Source organism: Gambusia affinis, linkage group LG24, assembly GCF_019740435.1.
Source record: "Gambusia affinis linkage group LG24, SWU_Gaff_1.0, whole genome shotgun sequence".
Lineage (NCBI taxonomy): Eukaryota > Metazoa > Chordata > Actinopteri > Cyprinodontiformes > Poeciliidae > Gambusia > Gambusia affinis.
The window spans coordinates 12,912,316-12,934,091 of NC_057891.1; the positions used below are offsets into that span (position 1 = coordinate 12,912,316).

Sequence of the window (21,776 nt, forward strand, 5' to 3'; positions counted from 1 at the left end):
CAGGAACAGTTGTGAAGCATAAGACTAACTTTAGAATAAATGCTGAGCTGCCTGTTCACTGACAAACAGTATTTACAAATCATACTTTTCTGCATTTTACATTATGTGCAGTCATGTTATGACAGTGACGCTTGCGGATTTAAACATATGGACAACAAATCGTGGCCTCCGTCTAGTGAATCATTTAGCCGCGTGAACATATGGCATACATATTGCATTTGTGTTGCAGCTCCCAAACACAAGTCTTCCTGCCATGATGAAAGCCAAACCCATTTGCATTCAAAGTGAGACATGCCAACAGGAATTATTCTATGTACAAATTATATATGAAAAGTAACTAAATGCAGCTAACCAACGTTGTGTGGCCTAGTTCAACCTCTGCTTAATTTATTCTAATAAACAGCAAGGGAGGGAACGATCTACAACCCTGCACAGTGAGGAGGTGTGACTTCCTAGTGCACAAATTAATTTAATTGTTCCAATAATAACTCTGCTAATGCAGATAAGACCTGAGCATCCAAAATCCTGACTTCGCTGCAGCATTACTATTTTGCGGCTGAAATTAAGTTCTGGGTTTTTCTAAGTTTTGTGGCGTTCCTCCAAAATAAAAACATCTTTAGTTGCTGAAGCGACAGATGATGGGTATGCCTTATAATATCCAGCTACGTCAAGCATAAAATACAGCCATGCACAGCAAAAAAGTAATTTTTGCATAATTTCTTGTGCAAATATTGAAGCACATTTGAAGTAAGATGAAACAAGTGGTCGTTTCTACGTTGTTTAATGACCCATTGCATGAACAAATGTATTCACGCGCAATTTCAAACGCATTTTTTTATTACGTAATAATAACGTCTGCTTACAAAAGACGATACGGAAACAGCCGATTTGAACCTTGCAGGAACAGCTGGCCTGAGTCCACTTCCTGGGTTTTCGGTGTATGAAGTGTTTGAGGGCGTCTCTTCCCTCCTCTGTCTTCTCATTCTTTTCCTGCTCCACCAGGCAGCTTTACACAACCAGTGGACACTCAGTGGCCCTTGTTGCTATGATACCAGAGAGTAATATTTGCATTGAATATTAATTGGGCCCTCAGTTGGGGAGAGAAATGTCCTTCTGTAATGCGAGCATGATTCAGTCGACATGGGAGAAGTCCAAAAAAGAAGGGAAAGCTGTTTAAAAAGAGGCTAATCTCCTTTTGTTTCTGCCTCTGGTTCGGACTTCTGCTGACATCGGACTTAACTACAGCAGTTGTGCAGTGAATGTGCTTAAATGATTTGCATGAAGCATTACTTTACCTAAAGGAGTGTTTACCTGAGCTCCCAGTCCTCCAATTACACAGATTATTCTGTTTTGGCCTGCTCTCATTTATTAAGAGAGAAAATAGGGGCGTTGTTGCACAGAGCCTGAAGTAATGGAAGTGAATTTTAACTCTTTTCCTTTCATTACACATTTCCCAAATGCAGGAAAATGCAAATGAGAATAAAGGCAATACAATGCGATAAAGCTATCAGGGTTTGAAATGAGCATAAAGTACATCAAGATATTCAAACGTTCTGTAAAAAATATTTTCTCCCAACTTTCTGACAATAAAATCAGCTTAAATGTTTCACGTTTTAAGTCTTAAGGGACACCAAACACTTCAATTTATGAAATGCTACAATAGGGCAGATTTTATAGAGATTTTTTATGACTTTCTTTCATTTCTAAAGTTTACATCATTTGGTAGAATTGCCTTTTGATGTTTTAGGTTGTTTTCACATCTGATAGTCCAGTAGAAACGCTTAGATTAGGGACCAAAGTTGTGACATTTTCAGCTGCTGTGGTTCTCTGTCACACTGCACACTGTCTAACAAACCAAAACCTGTTCACCCTCTCTCTCAAGACGTCTTAAGATGTACGTCAACATTTCCTCATGTCCATTCCTTATGATGCCATTTATATTGAGAACTGCACCAGTCGAAACATGATGGGGCCACCTCCTTGCTCCCAGTTGGGATTTTATTCTCAAGCTTACAAGCTTCTCTGGTTTTTTTTGTCCAAATGCAACACAGTTTGTTATGGTCAAATACTTCAATTTTAGCTTTACCAAACCACAAGACACCTTTAAAAAAATTAAGATCTTTGTCACTTTGTCCCCTCCTCTGTCCTTAACAGTATGATGGGAAGAAATTCTCTTTATAGTTTCTTGAACAGATGAAAGTCTCTCTTTTCCACTTATCTTGGCTGCAGCCGTGCCCCCAGCTCAGTTCGTGCCTTGACTTTTGTAAGAGCTTTTTTTAAATTGATTTGTATAAGGAAGATCTTGACCCGTCTCCAGTCAGTTCAAAATACCGCTGCAAGGCTTTTTAACCAACACACGAAAGAGACGGCACAGTTTTGATCTCTAAATCGGCTGCCGGTATGTTTTAGAATTACTGTTAAAATTTTAGTATTTACTTTCAGAGCGCTTTGCGGTCAAGCCCCAGTATGCATCTCAGAACTATTAGAGACCTACATCTCTTCTCGTGGTCTGAGATCTTCCAGTCTAAGGTTTTTAAAGGTTCCTCGATCATGAAAGACCAGAGGGGATTCATCTTTCGGAGCGGAAGCCCCCAGATTGTGCAGTGCTTTGCCTTAATCTTAATCTTAGTGCTTTTGAGTACTTTTATGCTGTATGACTTTATCTGATGTGTTCAGTTTTATGAGTTCTTGTGTTTTTAACATTTGTTCCTTTTGTAAAGAACTTTGCGCTTTTCTGACCTGTGAAAGGTGTTATATAAATACAATGTACTTACAAAGTGCATAATTATGTAGCTCTGAGGAAGTGGTCCCGGTTTGCCGCATTCAAATATAATGCGAGTCCATGGGGGTTGCGGAATGGATGCAAAAATCAATTAGTGCAGCTAATGCATCACACAAAATGAGATCATGTAACACTTGGCTCATTACTGAAGCAACCCTGTAAAACTGCAACACTTAAAAAAATATCAGCTTACATCCACTGAAGCTCCTTTGTTGAGGATAAGGATGGAGGTTTTAAAATGGTTTAAAAATTTTTGCGAACAAAAAAATGTTGAGAGCATTTGTATTCAACCCCCTTTATTCTGTTACCTCCAGATAAAATCTAGTGCTACCAACTACCTTGAAAAGTCACCATAGTATCAAACAGATTTACAGTGTCTATATACGTAAAATGTTTTCCAAACCAACACTTAACTTGACTTTGGTTTGGCCCATTCAACCCAATGTAATAAAGAGTCTTCGTCTTGCTTCCTATGATCTCTGACCAGTGCAGAATTATGGCTTACAGATAATAAGAACCCGTAAAATATCATCGTTTATTAATCTGATATAATATTCTAATTTTGTGAGACATGAAATTTCAGGTTTTCATTATCTGAACACCATACTCATCAAAATTACAATAAATAAAAGCTTAAAACGTTTCACTCTAAGAGTAATGAATCTATATGAGCTTTACTTTTTGAAAGGAGTAACAATAAATAAGAACTTTTTCCACAATATTACAATTTTTTGAGATATACCAGCAGGACATATTCCCAAAGTCAAATCTGCACATTTATATATACTATTTACCAGACTGTGCACAACAACAACAATAAAACCTCTTCATTATACTGTAAACTCAACACACTGCCTGTTCTTCACATCATCCCTCATTAGGCAGAGCAGCTTGTTAAGAGCTTTGTCCAATTACAGTCATCCTGAGGTGACCTCTGGTTCTCCTTACTGCTGTTTTCTGTATCAAAGATGGAAAGTGCAAAAAGAAACAGACTTTTACAGGATCAGAAGGAGGAGGAATGAACCTCTGGGGAATGGCATTGTACACCATTACACTACAGCAACTCTCACAGCGCACTTCAAGTAGTTCATCAGGCCTTCCTGGCAGGGTATGAGCTATAATTGGGCCAGACCTTAGAGATGATAGAGGGCAAACATCAGTGTCTTCTAAAGGCCGGTGTCAACATACCATAGCATTTGTCGAGCAACCAATTCCTGCAGCTGCAACGAGTACAAGCTGCCCAACATTGTGATTTATGAACAATCAATAATTGCAGAGAGATCTAAACTTGAATTTGCACGCTTGTATGAGTGTCTTTGATTATGTATAAAGCTTAATGACAAGCTAACACCAAATATCACATTATCTGACTTTCCCCCTGAAGAGTTTGCCGTCTCTACTCACGCTGGTCAGCTTTGGAGGGAGACGTGTGGTTAAGTCTCTCCAGCGAGTCGCAGCTGATGTCGTCCAGGATGTAATCGAAGTTCAGGATGAACATCATGACCACGCCCTCCTCGTTCTTTACCGGGATGATGTGGGTGGTGCAGGGGAACTTGGAACCTAAGACAGAAGATTAAAAAAAATAAAATAAAATAAAACTAAATTTACTTTCATTTGACAATTGTGCACTAACCTGTATTCTTGTGTCACATAAAATTCAATAGATACAATAAAGTTTGAGTTTCTACATTTTATCAAGATAAAATGTAGAAACTCTTTTTGCCCAAAACAACTGAGTTAAAACTGATTCAGTGCTCAGAGTACAGTCTGAGTGCTATCACTCTGACTTTCAAAAATGGCAGCAAAGGAAGGAGAACAACTGAATATGTTGTCCTGGACCTAGAACTGACAAAAACAAACAAAACCCCCCCTGATATTTCAGTTAAATAAGACCCTTTTCATACTTTCTGCAATAGGTGTTTTTAAAGGGTGAATATACATTTTCCACTAGTTACAGAGTGCTGTGCTCTCTGCTATGCTAAAGCTAGTTCCCACTATAGAGCCTGACTTGAATGCTAAGGCTAATCAGCATGGCTAATGATGATGGCAGATAAACAGATTTCCTGGAACAGGAATTTGTTTCTCTGCTATTAGCACATTTAATTGCGCGTAAACAAGCTTGATTAACAGCGCTAAGACCCTCCTCCTGGCTCTGATTGGCTGTTTCTGACAGAGCGGTACATTTCTGCAGATGACACTAGGAGAACTAGGAGCAGAAAGGCAATTTTAACAAAGATGTAAAAATCATTTTTTATAAACATTACCTCCTGCAGCCTTAAGTTAACTAATAAAACACAATGAAACATGACAAAAGTCTAATCAACTTGTGAGAAAAGGAACAAATACAGCAGCCAGGTTTTACCGCAACAGAAAAAGTATATCAGGTTTAAAAAAGAACATTAAAAAAAAGGAATCAACATGGACATCTCTGGAAGACACTACCTCTCGCATTAGGCTCTAAGTCTTGCTGTCACCACAGTGCTATTTATAGCTTACCCAGCAGGCACCCAGCTCACTGCGTTTCTTTTCTTGGGGGGAACACAGACAAACTGCTGCACACACACACTCAGCTACATCCCATCTTCTGATACACTACGAGTGTGTGTGTGAACGCGCAAAAATCCCCAATATGACAGACTAATTGCAGAAAGCCAGTGTTATGTGATCTTCCTTTATTCCACTAGTTCAGTGTCTCGTTTTTGCGTTGTGCCCTAAAACAACAGTTCCACCAGGCTGGAGTTTGATTTATGATTCGGGGAGCTGCAGTTCTGCTGGGCTAAGCAGTTTGCTGCTCCTAATAGTAAATCATCAACACCATGAACGGATCAAGCCATTATTTTTCAGTGGAGTAGGAGAGGGGGGGATAGGTGTTATCACAACTTTTCTCAATTGCATAAAGGAACCCGGAAGCAAGCGAGTGTTTGTTTTTATTGTTTTCAGGTGACAGGAAGAACCCCAATCAGCTGATCTTCATCCACACCAGCAGCTGGAAAAGTGGAATTTAACAACTTTTACAGCAACATTTATTAATGCCTGGAGACATTAAAAAATTCAGTTTTAAAGTTGTTAAATGTTTATTGATTTAGAACGGGGGGTGAAAAGGTTTAAAGGGAAAGGAGACAGAAGTAGAGGAGAGAAAACAGAATAAACAGAAGTCGACACCGTGGAAGTCTGCCTCTATACCTTAAGAAAGAGAAAAAAAAAACTAAACTTAGAAACTACGATGTGAATATCTATACTAACAATCCTTGTATTGATGTCCCTTTGACATTATTGCTTCACTGCTTTGTTTTTATAGTTAGGTTTTTTCATTTGAAAGCCCTCAAACTTAAAACGAAATGTGAAAAAGTCCAAGGGGGAACCAATACGGCAACTCTGTTAACGCCGTGACTAATTTGATTCACATTGTTTGCAAATGAAAATGATGAGCATCTCCATGGAAACAAGAAGGAGCTCAGGAGAGAAGCAAATGTTCATTTGGCTTCAACTCCTGAATAACAAAATAAGATCCTTATCTGGAATCAAATCACAGGGAAAATTTACATGATCCAGTCCTGGAAGCAGGTTCCCTCCGTTGGGTTTCTGCACAGAGGCTTAAATCACCATGAATCCGGGTCTTATGTCGCTGTCGAACATTATTGTTCGAGGGCGCGTACGCTCACACACAACAACACATTTGCATTGACATGAGAGTCCACACGAAGGCAAATTTAATTCTTCTAACCTGGCATTTGCAAATAAAAGTCTTTATAGGAGTAAGTGCTTCAGTTGTAGGTGGAAAAACAAGAAAATGACGCATCAAAAATATATTTACTTGTTTTGCAGTTTGTTTAATGGTACATGGGCACCTGACAGTGAATATGTTGCATTATACTGTAGAAATGTCTATTCTATGTGCAAAATATAGAGCATATGTAGCACCAAGGAGTCCGGTAATGGCTTTATTCTTTTACCAGGAGAGGCATTTTATCAACTCACAAGAGTTGAAACAAGAATTTAAAACAAAAGAACTTTATTTGCAGTATGAAACTTACTTTAGAGCAGTCATCCCCAAACCCCGGGCCACGGACCGGTACCGGTCTGTGGACCAATAATTAAATATTTCCGTTTTATCTATTATCTGAGTCTGGAGGATCTTTTATTTTGAAAATCCTTTAACCGGATTCTCTCGGTTACGTCTTGCGCGCCAACATTGAGCCCACAAGCAGCAAAATGAGTAAGAAACAGATCAGATGTCTTTGGAAAGTTTCTTTGCGAAGGAGAAGAGGCCCAGAAAAGAGACAGGAGGATGGATTTATCCCAGCAGGTGATTCCCACATTCCAAGCTCTGCATGATGTGGTGACCGGCTCGTTAATGAGGCAATGAAGCTTCAAACTGCTTCACCACTAGAGACCAAGCACCCTGTGCACAAGCAACACTTCAGGTGTCATTTCTCCCATCACTCCCAGACGGACCGTCTAGTTGCAGAGAAACAAGCTCAGGGCTCCCACTGAGCTTGTCTTATCATGAGCGTAAAATGTTCGTCTTTGTGGCGCATCTGTATCTTATTTTGAGGGGATGTATAAACGTTACCATAGCAAGACAAGGAGAGTAGAGCTTGTGAGTCTTAGGTCTGGTTCACACGACACGATTTGAGAATTGTCGGCCGATTTTCCAAATCTCTGTGACCACAGAGCCGATAAAAGTACAACAAGTTCGATCGGTTTGTGTGTCCAGACACACAGCACGAGCAACACACCACATGAACCGATTTCACTCATGAACATCCCGATTCCAGAAGAAAATCCCATAAAACCCCCAAACATACCATAGGTGGATTTACAGTATCAAACTTCTTCTACATCCGACGATGTAGAAGCAATAGTTTATGGACTCATTTTAAGCAATAAAAGATGCAACAAAAATAAAAACGCATTGGATAAAAGGCAGAGCTTCCACCACACTGTAACTTAAAGTCATATCTGCTTCAGCCCTAACTAAAAAGCTATTTGTAGAGATTATTGCCACAGAACTAAAAGTGAATTCCTCGACGTTTTGCCACAAATCTAATTTTCTCAGCATTTATTCCCTGGCATTAAACCTTTGGGGCTTCCGAACTGGAAGTTTTGGTTTCCATCCTGAGACTAATCTCTGCAAACAAAGTGAAAACTCAAGCTTTTTAAAAGAATCAGTGTTTGTGGCTCTGTGAATAGAAACACACCATCTTTTCATAGAATGATTAAAGTCCATCCATTTATAATTCATGACCACTAAGTATTATGTTCTGCAGAACGTAGTGGTGGATCTTCTGTGGACAATATAGAGATTAGAGGATCGGTGCTTCCTTACATATCATGTTCAACTGTTTACACTAGAAACGGATCATATTTAATGTTTGTTGATGCACGTTTACATGAGAAATAACCCAATTTTGAGGGCTGCAAACTATGAATCAGGTTTGACCCAATTCGTTTTGAATATAGTTTGACAAATGATCAAAGACTCGGGGAGGGAGGAAGAATATATCACCTGATTATTACTCAGGGAAGCAAATGTGTTTTCCTTCATTTTTAAATTTGATGGGTTGGTTTGCCTAAGAAGTTTAGAAGAGAAGCAAACAGCAGAAGATGAAAAATGGGTGACAGCGCAGAGCGAGGCAGAGGGGTTGGTTCAGAGCCCAGGAAAAGTGTTTGTTCACCTTGAACTGTTTCACATTAAGTCACAACCAGAAAGTGTATTTATTGGTATTTTGTCAGACAGACCAACAAAAGCAGCACAATGTGAAGGGGAAGTGGATTTAAAAAACATCTGAAAAGCATTTCTACCAGCTTCCTTTAATGCTGTACATCACTGTTTCCAAGTCTATTTGTAAAAATGCTTAGTTAAAGTTCACCTACCGGTATTTTAATCTTAGTTTACTCATTCACGCGATTTTAGTTGCGTTTCTTATTTAATGTACTGCAATATTGTTAAAGTTTGTAATGAAAACGCAGCTACAGGCTGTCTGCCCTATTCCTCTGTCGTTAAGCTACCCTTGTCTGCACCTGTCTTATTTATCTGTTGTTATTCCACTCACTTCCTCCCGGCCCTAATGTGCCTCCCCTTCATCGCTCTGAGAAAGAAAATAGCTGCTCAGGTTCTCAGCAAGAAGACCGCCTGATGTGTTAAAACTGGACAGATCAAACAGCTCCCCAGAAGCCGCTGCTGCTACCCATGCAAATTTCTTCTTGCCCGCCTGCCTCGGAGAAGGGTCGAAACCACACACGCGCACTCACGTTTGCACGAGGGGATCCTCATGCAAACAGAAAGCCGTTTACACTTCTCCGCCGCACGCCGAGCGAGCCGCAAACACTAACGAGACTCGTGCGTCGCGGGCTCAGCGTGGCCCAAACTGAGTCAGTCGCTCACACACGGCCTGCCAGCAGCATTAATTAGCGGAATGTTCCCTGTCCGAGTAAATGTAATAAGCGGGCGATGAAGCTGGTTTACATGCTGCAGCGTAATGAGAGAAAGCACCTCTGAAAGGCACTAAAACAACTTCAGTCAGAGCAACTCTGACTGGAATGTTTCTAGGGAAATGCTGTGTTTTAACGTTGCCAAAAAAACATCTTTAAAAACATCAAAATGAGAAAAAAAACAGGAGAAAGACAAAGCTGCGAGTCTGCGCTCTCTTGCACACTCAAACATACAGTCATGGATGGGTGAACAATGACACAAACACAATCTGTTCTGTTCTGGTCTCTAAGCCTCAGAGGATGGGAGGAAGTGCTGACTTGAGGAAGTAGAAAGAGCGAAAAACTTTTTGGCAAGGTGAAAGTCGGCTGATAAACACAGAGCTGCCAATCATCCGTCCCGGACGTCAAAGAGGAGCCTATATGTACGACGGCGTTGTTATAAGGCTGCTGAATTGTTGCAGTCGCCCAGAGCGTCAAGGTCAAGCCGTAAGCTTAAGAGGAAACGCAGGACTTATTGATTTAAACATTTTCTGCTCGGCTTGGTTTCCTTGCTGATGCGGTGCTTCCTACCTGGATTAAGGGGGGGCTACCTGGTAATCTGTTGCTACACAGATGGCTCGGCAGGATGACAGTACAGTGTGTTGTCGAGTGCAAACACTAAATATGCCAGATCGCAGTGGGCCAACGAGCTCTTTGAAGTCCTGGGAGCAAAGCGGTGCGGAGGGTCGCGTCTTTTGGCTCCGTTACACTCAGGTGCTTCGGTGAGTCAGCCGTTATCCTCATAAACCAAAGATTATTGGCTTCACATGTACGCAACTGGTATGCATGTTTCATTTATTGTTTTTGGTAATTGTGTTTATTTTGGATATTTCTTCCAGTTCCAGTGTTAAGTTTTCCGCACAAAATGTAACTTTATTAGTCTTCATTAATACATCATTGTCAATATAATATTTGAAAATAGCTCCAAAACAACAATATTATTGTTTATCGCAATAATTACTGAGGCCATTTATTCAGAGAAATGACAGGCCTAATCATTGGTGACAAAACTGATATAAATGGATGTAAACATTTTCCACAATAAGGTACTTTCTCCATGAGTCAGAGTGACACATGCTAGCAGAGCTAACGCCATCAGTGAAGTAGCACAGTGCAGTGTTAAACTCCTAATGAGGGTAGGAGACACTGCCTTAACTGTAGTTTAATTGAATCCAATTTTAAAAGCAGCAATTGTTCCTGCACTTTTTCATTCCACGGTCCCAATATCACCTTGGATTGAGGATTAACAGCCATACAACTGTTGGCGCGGGGGACGAAGTTGAGACGAGGACAACGTTACCTCAGTAGCCAAGTGTTCCCACAGAGCTGTGTCTTAATTACAGTTCAGGCACCACACACACACAAAAGGAGCAAGGCCCATGACCATAAAATCACTTCTCTCACACCGCCCCACTCTCTCTGGGATTGCATTCACTCCACTCTAGTATGGCAGTGCCTCTTTTTAAGCTTGAGGATTCACCGTTCCAGTTCCTTTTCCCAAGTTATTGACTAAGCAATGAGACGGCTCCGTTTTATGAGTCTACCTTATTGGGGACAGTCTCAATTTAGTTTGTGGAGCTCAGTTAAATTTGGAGAGAAAAAATGAAGTAAGACACCCCTGAATCAAAATGTTTTCAGTTTAACAGCTCTTGAATCTATTAATAATAAACCGATCTGAGAAAAATATTTGACTTAGTGCAATGCTACAGCTGAATGTCATCCTTTCTAGTCACAGCGTTGCTAAAATTATACTGGGTACAAATCACAATTATCCAATGCAATAATTCCAAACATGTTACAACTTAAAGCTATTTTAGATTCAGATAAATCAAAATGAAGGTGATGACTCTTCATCCAACGCACTAGGATCAGTGAAATCCTGGTTGGATTTTATGGATTAGAAAATCGTGTTTGATGCGCTTTAATCACACTACACTGCTAGCAGAGTATACTAAAACAAATTTTAAAATTAGAATTGAAATTCTTGAAATTGAAGTAAATTTGTCAGTACAAGCAATATTAAATAATTTGGTAAAAATAATCAGCAAAACCTTTTGATCGGAATTTAGCTGAAGATGTTGTCTCAGCTACGACAAAATAAATGAAAAAAACTATCTTAATACTTTAGTTTAGTCCTTGTACACAAAAATATTAGATTAACCTTTTATTAATTAAAAATGTATGCAGTATTACAATAGTTTGATTTGTTAAATTCTGTTGTCTCCATCTGTGTATTTGTATTGAAGAATTAAAACTCGCAATAATTACATGCAACTCCAAAATCAACTTATTGAGTAAACTCAAACAAGGAACAAAAATGACAGATTGTGTCAACATGATCTATTAGGGAGAATGATACCTATTATCAGTACTGGACGCGCTTACATTTCATTATGTTTGCTGAGTAAATTTCACCTTGTAAATATGTCCTATTGAGAACTGCCAGCTTTGTTTGAATTCACGCTGCATCAGTGAAACAAAATTAACTCTCGCTCCATGAACAAACAGGTCGTCTCTGCTGCTTGCGCCAGGCTTGTTGAATTAATGAAAAGCACTCTAAATGAAATGACAAAACTGTTTCAGGTGAATCTACCCTGTAATTACTCATTCAGTTGACAAAAAACATTTCTTCGGTCAGCTCGGCTGCATTAACCAAAACCTAACAAACAGATTTAACCAACCTAAACAGATTACTTTGATTAGGAAAAACATATTCAACTGAAAAAGCAAACCTTAATCAGAATCCTGCAAATAGACATTTTGTACATATTCAGGTTTAAGAATCATTTATTTATGTGGTATCTACGTACACCAAACCATCAAGATTACACTACAATATGTTCTACATTGGGCACTTGAACAACTGCTGTAAGATGACTTATTGGCCATTACAGTGTGTGCTCACAGTTGGCATGGGCTCAGAGCTCCAAGATGCTGGAAATGGTTTGCTAAGCAATTTCATAAGCTCTGGGACTCCAGCGAACAAAAGTCAGCGTCATTATCCACAAATGGACAAAACATAGAACAGTGGTGAATCTTCCAAGGAGTGGCTGGCCGACCAAAGTTACCCCAAAACCGCAGCGACGACTCATCCAACGGGACATAAAAGACCCCAAAACACCATCCAAAGAACTGCACTTGCCTCAGTTAAGGTCGGAGTTCATGCTTCCGTCATAAGAAATAGACTGGGCAAAATAACATTAAGGCTTGTGTCAATTTTTCCAGAACACCCCATGAGATCCCCAATCCATCTGCTATAATAGTAATATTTCAGAAAAAGATCATCATACCAATTTTGAAACATGAACGACAGCTTTTCACTAGGAAAAACTGTTTTTGATCTGAAAGACTTGTTGTGATAAAAGGAACCAAAACCTCTTGAAGGAGAATGTCCGGCCATCGGTCACTGACCTCAAGTTGAAACCAACTTGTTAAAAAGGTTTTTCATCCTGGAAAACCCTCCAATTCTGCAGAGATGATTGGGCCAAGTTATCGCAAACACTTGATTTAAGTTGTTCTTGCTAAGGCTGGCCCAACAAGTTATTAAGTGTGAACCTGTGTGATCATTTTAGTCACACAGGTTTGGATTTTTTCTTCCTTCACCTAAACGTCTTCATTTAAAACCTGCATTTTGTGCAGTGTTGTCTTTGACTAATTTTTAAATTGGTTTGATGTTCTGAAACGCGTGTGAGAAACTTTACAAACATTGGAAATCGGGAAGGAGGAAAACATCTTTTCACACCACTGTAACATATCCTTCACATTGCTTCCTTTTCCTTCGCACTCCCTCTCACACACACAGATGAGTGTAACATTGGTGACTGGCTGTGTCTTCCAGTGATGCGAGATAATGATATTTGGGAATGTTGACAGTCAGGATTTGGGCGAAATCTCGGCAGGAACATGGCAGTCACAATAATTTGAAACTGCAGCCGGGGGTTTTATGATCTACACTAATAGACACCGTGACTGTTTAGGTATGAGTAAGAGTTTCTAAATGACTGACACTGGTGTGAGCTGTGCCTCCAGCAGAAAAGAGCTGTTGCACTTTGAGGTGTTATAGTGACATCTCTCACCTTATTTCCCAATCCGCCTCTCTCTTTTTCTCTGCCTGTGAAGTGTTCAGCCTCTGCAGCCTGCTGAGGTTAATTGTCATCAAATCAACTTCTCCAGCTCGCTCTCTGACCCTGTGTCAGCATGTGTCTGAGTCAGGCACTTCTGTTGACAGAGGGTGAGGAACCCCTTTAGTTCATGAGTAATAAGGCTTTGCAGCGCACTGGAAATAAATACTGTACGACGGAAAATAACTAGTAAGTCACCAAGTGTCTGTGTGAAGCTGAAAGAAATAATTCTGCTATGAGCAACAGATAATTAGGCTATGGTAAAAGAAAAATAGAGACATAATCTCCTAAAAAGAAATAACTGAACTCAGAGGGAGTTTATTCGGCCTCCTACAGTTTTGTACACAGATTTTCTTTGTCTAGGAAAAGAAGCTACAAGATGCACATTTTTCATTTACTTTGTTCAAATGTTGGTTTTGGTTGATTGTAGTATCTTTTTATATTAGACCAGAGGTTGTCTTTTCTGACTGAGCGTCTGCTGAATCAGTCTCCATCAAAGCTTTGCCTGTGGCGCAGCAGAGTGCTGATCTTGGCCTGGCATTTAGCAGACGGTAGCTCTAGAGGGCCTACTTTCTGTGCGTAGGATTTCCCATGTTGCTGGATTCATCAGATTTAAACAGTCAAACAGACCAGTGGGCAGCAACATCATAAATACCAACAATATCAGGGGCTGTTAAAAAAAAAAAAGAAGACGTATTTTCCCCTATACTTTTGTTGTTGCTTTTTGCCACTCTTACATGTTTCAGGTTATCAAAAATACATTTTTATTTCAGAAACTGCATGAATACAAACAGGTATAATTTTATTAAAGAAAAAATATTGTTTTGATTGATGATAGGGTATCATACCCCTTTATTAACTGTAGGAGGCAATTACTTTTTTCTTCAGGCTGGTTTTGGGAAGTTTTTTCCCTTAATACAACCTTTTAAAAAAGGCATTTTGTACACCAGTTTTATTAAAGCCCACCAAAGATATTGAGGACAGGTCTACCGCAGGATAAATGCTGTAAATGTGGCAAAGACAATGGTCATTTTCTTCATATCTTTGGGAATGTCCCCTGGTGTTTCATTTTCTGATGGAGATCATTGTAAATTTGGAAAAAAATTGGGTTTAATGGGTTTAAGTCATGACAGAGACTGGCCTAAAACAAATCAGATATTCATGTCTTTTATTAAATAATAAGACTGAGAGTTCACTGTATAATCTTCTTTTTTTTTATGGGGACAGGGGAAGTAGTGCCACTTTTCTATGTGTATTTTTATTTTTTAATATGTCTGTTTATGTTTCAAAGGTAGAAATTCAATAACAACTTAAATGGCATTTTGCATGTACTCGTTTTGGATTTTAAAATTTGAGAATCTGCAACAGGATTGCGAAATCTCTAGAATGAAAGCAAACCAATGAATGAGACTGACGGGGTGGAGGAAAATGTGAATGTCTGTTCATCCCTTTTTTCATATCCAATCTGTGAATGAGAGTAGGCAGACATAATGCAAGTCACATGACACTCACTGACTAAGTGAATGGCGTCTTATTTGCATGGAGCTGGTGTCGTATAGCAGGGTGGGTGTGCTAGGAAATTGAGCCAGAGCAGGGTGGGGGAGGGGCTGCCATACTGTTTACACTCTAGTTGGTGTAATATCATCAGATAATGGCAGAGTGTGTCAGTTTAATCCACAGATGCAACTTCAGAGTGGCCTACATTATTCACAGGCGCCGCTAAGCTGCAACTGTCAAAGAACTCGTAGCTACAAGTCGAGGTTAAAATGTGAGAAAATACGCCACGTTGCACAGTTATAGTCTGTAAACCATTAAATCCCGTTAAATAAAACTTGATTTGGTTTTTGTGAATAAAACATGATAGTCAATATTCAATTCTTGAATAAAAACAACATATTGGCAGAACTCTACTGCAGTCTGATCAATACAAGTTCTAACAATTGAGCACAATTTGAAACACTTAAGTGTAGTAGATAAAAATAACACTTAAAAAAATTATCTGACTATATTTTTAAATAATCAGATGATTTGTCTTTATTTTAATCTTTAGTTAAGAACATTTTTATGTTGAAAATTAGGTTTTGCTGCCTCTTTTCTGCTCTCCTTATTTGAGCCTGAATTGTAGGAAAGCAGGGGGAATTGCAAGAGAGCTCCAAAGATGCAACCGTTGCCAGGACAACACTATACTGGACTGCACAGAAAGACTTTGTGCAGGGATTGAGAAGTGATGGTGTGACAGACGGGGAGGTGCTCATGAGCAGAAAACGAAGCAAGCACAGCTTGTGTTGCCACATTTTCAGAATGCTTTCAAACCGTTCAGGTTTAACCAGAGATGCATTTCTGTGTCTTACAAAGATTTGTAAATGTGAACAGCACACGAAAAACCACAAAACAGACTCATTGAGAGACGTTCCACACACACACACGGATATGTCTGTCACCTAAAATAAATGGTGCTAAATGTTAATTAATCCACCTTTTCTGTGACTCATAAGAACTGGTGACTCTTATTCCAAGCACCTCCTCAACATTCATGAATAACTTGCTGCACTTTGGCCCAAATACAAAAAACGCAATAGTCGTTTTAGTCTGTTGAGAGAATTTTGTGTACAGATGCAGGCTGCACACAGGCTTTATTTTGTTCAGAAGCAGCTTTCTGGGAAAAACGGCTCATATTCAGCTGGATCTTATTTCTCATTCCACTTTACTGTAATCTGCTCATTTGTTCCTCAAACACACATTTAAAGATGTATGCTTGTAGAATCAAAAAATCACTTTAACAGAACCTGTCCGACAATTTGAAAAATGGTAAAACGCTTCAAAAAGCAACCCAACCTGAAGAAATTTAAATCAGCCATTATGTAGAAAGAGAGAAATTTAATTTCCCTTAGGGATTAATGAAGTATTTTTGAATTTGGATACAGAACAGTTCTGAACTTTCTACAAAATGTCAGCCTTACAGAGTTACTGCAAAAGAGCATCGACAACTTATGCAGGAGGTCACACAGAAACCCAGAACAGCATCTGAAGCACTGCGAGCTACACTTTGTTCAGTTTAGCTCAGCGTTGATGATTCGACAGTAGAAGAGAAACGATACAAAATGGCATTCACTCAAAATCGTGAGGTGAAAACTGTGGAGTGAAAAGCCTGTCTCACATTTCCCAACAATGGCTGAAAGACTTTTATGTGGACTAGCAAGACAAAAAATTAACTCTTTGGAAGGTATGAATTTTGTGTTGTGTGTATATTGGGATAAACGGTACAAAATTTAGTGTTAGTCTTGACTTTGATATATTTTTCATAGAGGATCAATTGACCATTTGAGGATGACAGTTAAACTCTCTCTCTGTGCCCCATATTGGTCAAATAATTATTAGATGGATTCATTACTTGCCAACGTGAGTTAATTGCAGACAGAGCACCTGCATAGCGTAACATGAGGTTAAATTCAAGTAGGGTAATTATTGTGACATTTGAGTAGCACTAAGTCCAATAATGGCAATAGAGGATATGTAAAGTATAAATAATCTTTGTGACATGTCCAAAACGTATGTGGCAGTCTGAGACTATGTTTACACAATATCACTGCCTGGAAACTGCAGGTAATTTTGGATGTTGACTAGGAACAAAACAACAACAAGACACCTTGAGTCAGCTGTAGTTGTCATGCCAGGCCATTAGATGGCACTGTGATTTTGGCATGCCATCAAACACACGTGTGCTTTTCTAAAACCTCCACCTTGCTAGTTTCCACCTCATTGTAAACACTAATACATGTAACACATTATCAGAGATTGTGCTAACCTGAAAAGGTTAATTAGCACAACACAGCACAATGCTGTCCACCATTTTTGTTCCTATCTGCTGTGAATGTTTCATATAAACCCTACAAGTGTGTGCTTTCATACTTGTGGTGTATTCCGGCAGGATCACAACAAAATGTTACGGTTTCACCAATCAAAATACTTATAGTACAGTAACAGATGTGTATGAAGGCGATGCTTAACTGCTATATTCCTTAAGAATTTTATGAAAGTAGGCTTGCAAGTGTGTGAGCAGGGAATAATTAATGCAGTGATGCAACAATATTTATGCTATTAGTGTTGTGCGCTCACATTTTTCTCGTAGCAGGTACATAACGAGGGCTTCTGACCAAAGCTAAATGCGACAAAATGAAGGACACTGCAAGCTAAAAAAAGGGCTCATCTCATGTGTGCAGCAGTGCATCTACAAGAACTGTTTTTTACCGAGCACGTTTCCCATTTCGGAACCACACCAACTCAGAACTACGTCCGGCAAACAATCTGGGCTGTTCCATCACTCCTCAGTGTGTCTGGCTTCCTGTAGGGAAGATAACCCTCTCTGCAGTAGTTGCTAAATATTCTAAAGCAAGTTAACCAAGTTCTGGAAGAGCCGTTCTGGCAATAAGCAGAATGGCTCTTTAAGAGATGATGACTTTATCTAAGTGACCCAGAAAATGAGTCTAAACAAATGAGCTCATTTCTCTGTCAAACAAATGTCGTGTCCTATACAGAGGATTAGCTAACTGACAGAGAGAGATGGCTAACAGGTGATTCTATTTTAAATCTGCTTCCTAGTTAGCGCCTCGTTAACACGTCTGCACGATGTTGCTGGAAGAAGAATAACGTGTGAAATGTAATCAGTTTCTTAGCCATGCTTGTCTACCCTGAGTCTTTGGAGAAGCAATGACAAGCCAAGGCTAAAGCTGAAGAATGAAAAAATCCTGAACCCGCCCTTGGAGGAAATAAACAGGACTTTAAGGAGGAAAATTTTTAAGCGGTATAAACCTGAAAACACCAATTCTGGATTTTTTTTTTTTTATGTATTTGAGCAACAGCTATAAAAGTGACTCAGTCTTGTTTTTCTGTTGAAGTAAAAGCTTGTTTTGTGGCACCAAACTTTCATCACCAGCTGAAATTGAGACATTTGTCCAACACATTTCAAATGCAAAGGAAAAGGTCTTTAAATCTCAATGAGGATCAAGGAATCACAAGAAACTATAATCTACTCAGTGACATTTTCAGCATCAATTTCCATTTGCAGCTGAAAGCTTTTGCAGTGTGTCAGACTTATGGCTGAAACATTACCTTTAAGAAACGAATGGGTGAATTTTGCTAGGATATTATAAAAAATATGAATATGTGCTGATGTGCATAAAATAATCACCACTAAATACATATATGTTTTAATAGAGGTTACTTATTTTGGGCTTAATGTAATCTCTAAAGAAAGAGAAGGCTGTTTATGACTGGACGGCAACATATCCTGTAGGAATGTGTTGTCGAATATTTATCTGTCCCAATCCTTCCTAATCCTTCTAAGGTTTTCACAATCAATAACATTGAGTATTTTTATCTCCTCAGATCTGCTAGTTTCCATCACTGTGAGCAGTTTACCACAACACCAGAACACATATATAAACACTTCTAATGTTTTCCTCTAAATTATTAAATAGAAATGACAGAAATATCCCATTTACCTATCCATTAAGACCATTTGTTTTGACAGTAACAGATGGGCTCCTATGCATCCATTAGCGCAGCACTTCACAAATTAGGCTCTTACGGTTGATTGGCTGTAGAAAGAAGGCCCTCTTTTATATGAAAACATAGTCTGCTGGGAATTGTACAAAAGATTTTTATTAATGCAGCTATAATGTCCAAGAGTTGGATGCAGAAAAAAAATCTGGCTGTTCAAATTTGGAGTACAGTGAACCCTCGCTATAACTTCCTGTTTTTGTGCAGTTTTGGTTTTCACAGTGCATTGTGTTCTGCGTCTTGATTGGCTAAACAGTCTCCGCGCTTTTTCTCTACCTGTGTGCCAATAACGTTACGGTATTTAAATATACAGCTTGGCAAATTTTGATAACTATGTTCTTCTCTCAAAAAACACACCTGCACCACAGACTTCAGAAGAAAAAGACACAAGAGAGCGGAGTCAGGCTGCAGCGTCACAGTGAAATAAGCAAGTCACAATTTGCCCTACTGTACTTCGTATTGATGATTACAACGATTATTTTACTGTAGTTATTTGTAAGAAAGCGTTCTATTTGTTAAAAAAAAAAAGATTAGGCCTGGAAACAGGTTTTGTTCTTTGGTTTTAATGTAGAGTATTTAATTATGCTGTATAATGATTGTAAAACAATAAAGGTAACGACTTCACGGATTTCACCTTTCATGGGTTCTTTTCGGAACGCAACCCCCGCAACAAACGAGGGTTTACTGTAACGCCTAATGTGTCTGCAGAACATCAATAATAATAATCTACTACTAGTTTGTTTGCCTAGAAAGTCCGGTTTGTTTTGGTGATGATGTGCCATTTAACTCTGATGTGTACCAAAGAAAAATCCAACTCTGCCTCCAAACCTCGGTCTCGGTTTGGTTGAAGTGAACTCTGGCGCAGTTCAAGTGCATATGTGGTTGACAAGCGGACCAGAAGCTGCTCCAAAAGCAAGAAGCGAGAACAAAAGCGCAGGGTATTCTGGGTAAACACAACCCAAACAGATGTATGTGTCTAGTGAAAGTGTTAGAAACGGCTTCAAGTTTTTAACCAAAGACAAAAAAGAAATTCTACAACTGCCAAAATCTCCCTGTACTTTTGTGAAAAAAAAAAAGTTGCGTTCATGCCTTCTTCAGAGGTTTTCCAGTCGTTTCCTTCAGTGGTTTTTGGTGCAGCGCCCCCAGAGGCGAGGTGGTGGACAGGGTTTTTAAAGGTTTTGTTTTGCAGGGCGAAAGTGAACTGCCAATCAAACCGAGTCTACCGGATCATCAGGTATAAAAACAACATTAATTATTTTAGCACCAGACCCATTTAAAGCTAACCTCCTGTAATCTACATGACTGTATTTGCTAATCATTCACATTAGTTTGAGTGGGAAGAAAATCGCATTTTGTAAATCCAAATTTCTGTTTTTGCCAAAATATTGCACAATAAGTTTTACCAATGCTCCAAGTGACTGTGATTTCTGTCTGACTTAGGAATAATCAGAAACAAATTTCATTATTATTCCACCTAAAACATAATTACTTAGAACCATCAAAAGATGGAACGTAAATGTCTTAATTTTGTTGCTCGACACAAGAAAACGTAAAGGACTTCATAGAGTTATTTAGAGTAATTAAACTTCTGACATGAGAGATAATTATAAACAGTGACAGTATAACAACTGTTATTGTGAGTAATTGAGTTTTCATTAAATTAAGTTCCTAACCTTCATTACGTCCACAACCTAATTGTCTCCTTGGGCTTCAGATGGCCCCCACTGTTTAGAAGTACCTTGCAAAAATATTCACACCCCTTCAAGTTTCAGCCACAACATCACTTTTATTTGGGTAAAAAGCCAAATATGAAAGCTGTTGCAATATACTGCAGGGTTGAAACAAATCTAAGAAGAGCAACTCATAAAGCAAGGGCAGAAAACGTAAAACATGAGGGTCTTGAACAGCCACTTCTTGTCCTGGAGGTCAAACAGACCGGAGTGTGCATCGGCGAAGGTGCGAATCATTCAGCATTCGGAATGAGCCTGAGATCGTGCTGACAAGCACAATCTCTTTGAGGGGCGTTAAAGGACAGCGGGAACAGCCTCTGCTCAACTTGAGTCAGGGGATTAAGAAGAAGAAGAAGAAAAAATTGCTTCACAGACAATCCCACGGTTCACGGTGAGGAGAGGAGTCAGCAAGCTGCACGCAAACTCAAGCTGTAAAACATGAACCGACTGACCGGGGGGGTGGTGGTACAATCTGAAACTACTTCCAGAAATGCTTTTGAGGGTATTGTTTCTAACACCAAGTCTTGTCTTTTGATCCCACAATAGTCTCTGACTTCTATGAACAATGACAACTATGTCTTTTTATTGTTTTTAATTAAAATAAAGCTATTGTAGGGGCCAGAAACGAGTAAGTGACCCTTCATGGAGAAGCTGTGGATCAGGTACGACCACAGAACCACGTTAATTAGGGGAAGAGGAGCAAGAAGGAGAAAGAAATGTTCTCCCCCGTGGCAAGGTCTGACAGTCGGGTTCCATCTAACGCTTTATTCAAGGTCCCTGTAGAGCAGCCATTCTGTCCAATGCAACTGTGCTCCAGCTTTATGCAGCATGAGGGTCTCTGTGTCCTCATTAATGCTGTTTGTTCAGCAGATTGACTCAGGCTGAACTTTTTGGAAGAGACAAACCTGCTACAGTTAGGACAAATGTAGCTGAATCTGCTCTAAGAGTTGCTTATTTTAAACTAAATTTATGAACCGCCAAAAACCCCCCAAAAATAAATTCACCAAAAGAAGGAAAATTAGGCTTTTTGCATTGGTGTAATACACAAAATAAAAGCAAATAGCATATTTCTGCAGCAATGTAAGTAAACAGTATTTAATTTATTCCCCA

At 39.2% G+C, this 21,776-nt stretch overlaps 1 protein-coding gene across 4 annotated transcripts in view; it reads right to left on the reverse strand.

Annotated features, from left to right (window-relative positions):
• kcnh7 (potassium channel, voltage gated eag related subfamily H, member 7) overlaps positions 1-21,776 on the reverse strand; it is a 75,486-nt gene that overhangs the window by 47,717 nt on the left and 5,993 nt on the right. For all 4 annotated transcript variants that reach the window (XM_044110314.1, XM_044110317.1, XM_044110316.1 and 1 more), the window contains exon 3: positions 4,187-4,342. In XM_044110314.1, the coding sequence (XP_043966249.1) occupies positions 4,187-4,342 (156 nt within the window). The remainder of the gene's footprint in view (positions 1-4,186; positions 4,343-21,776) is intronic.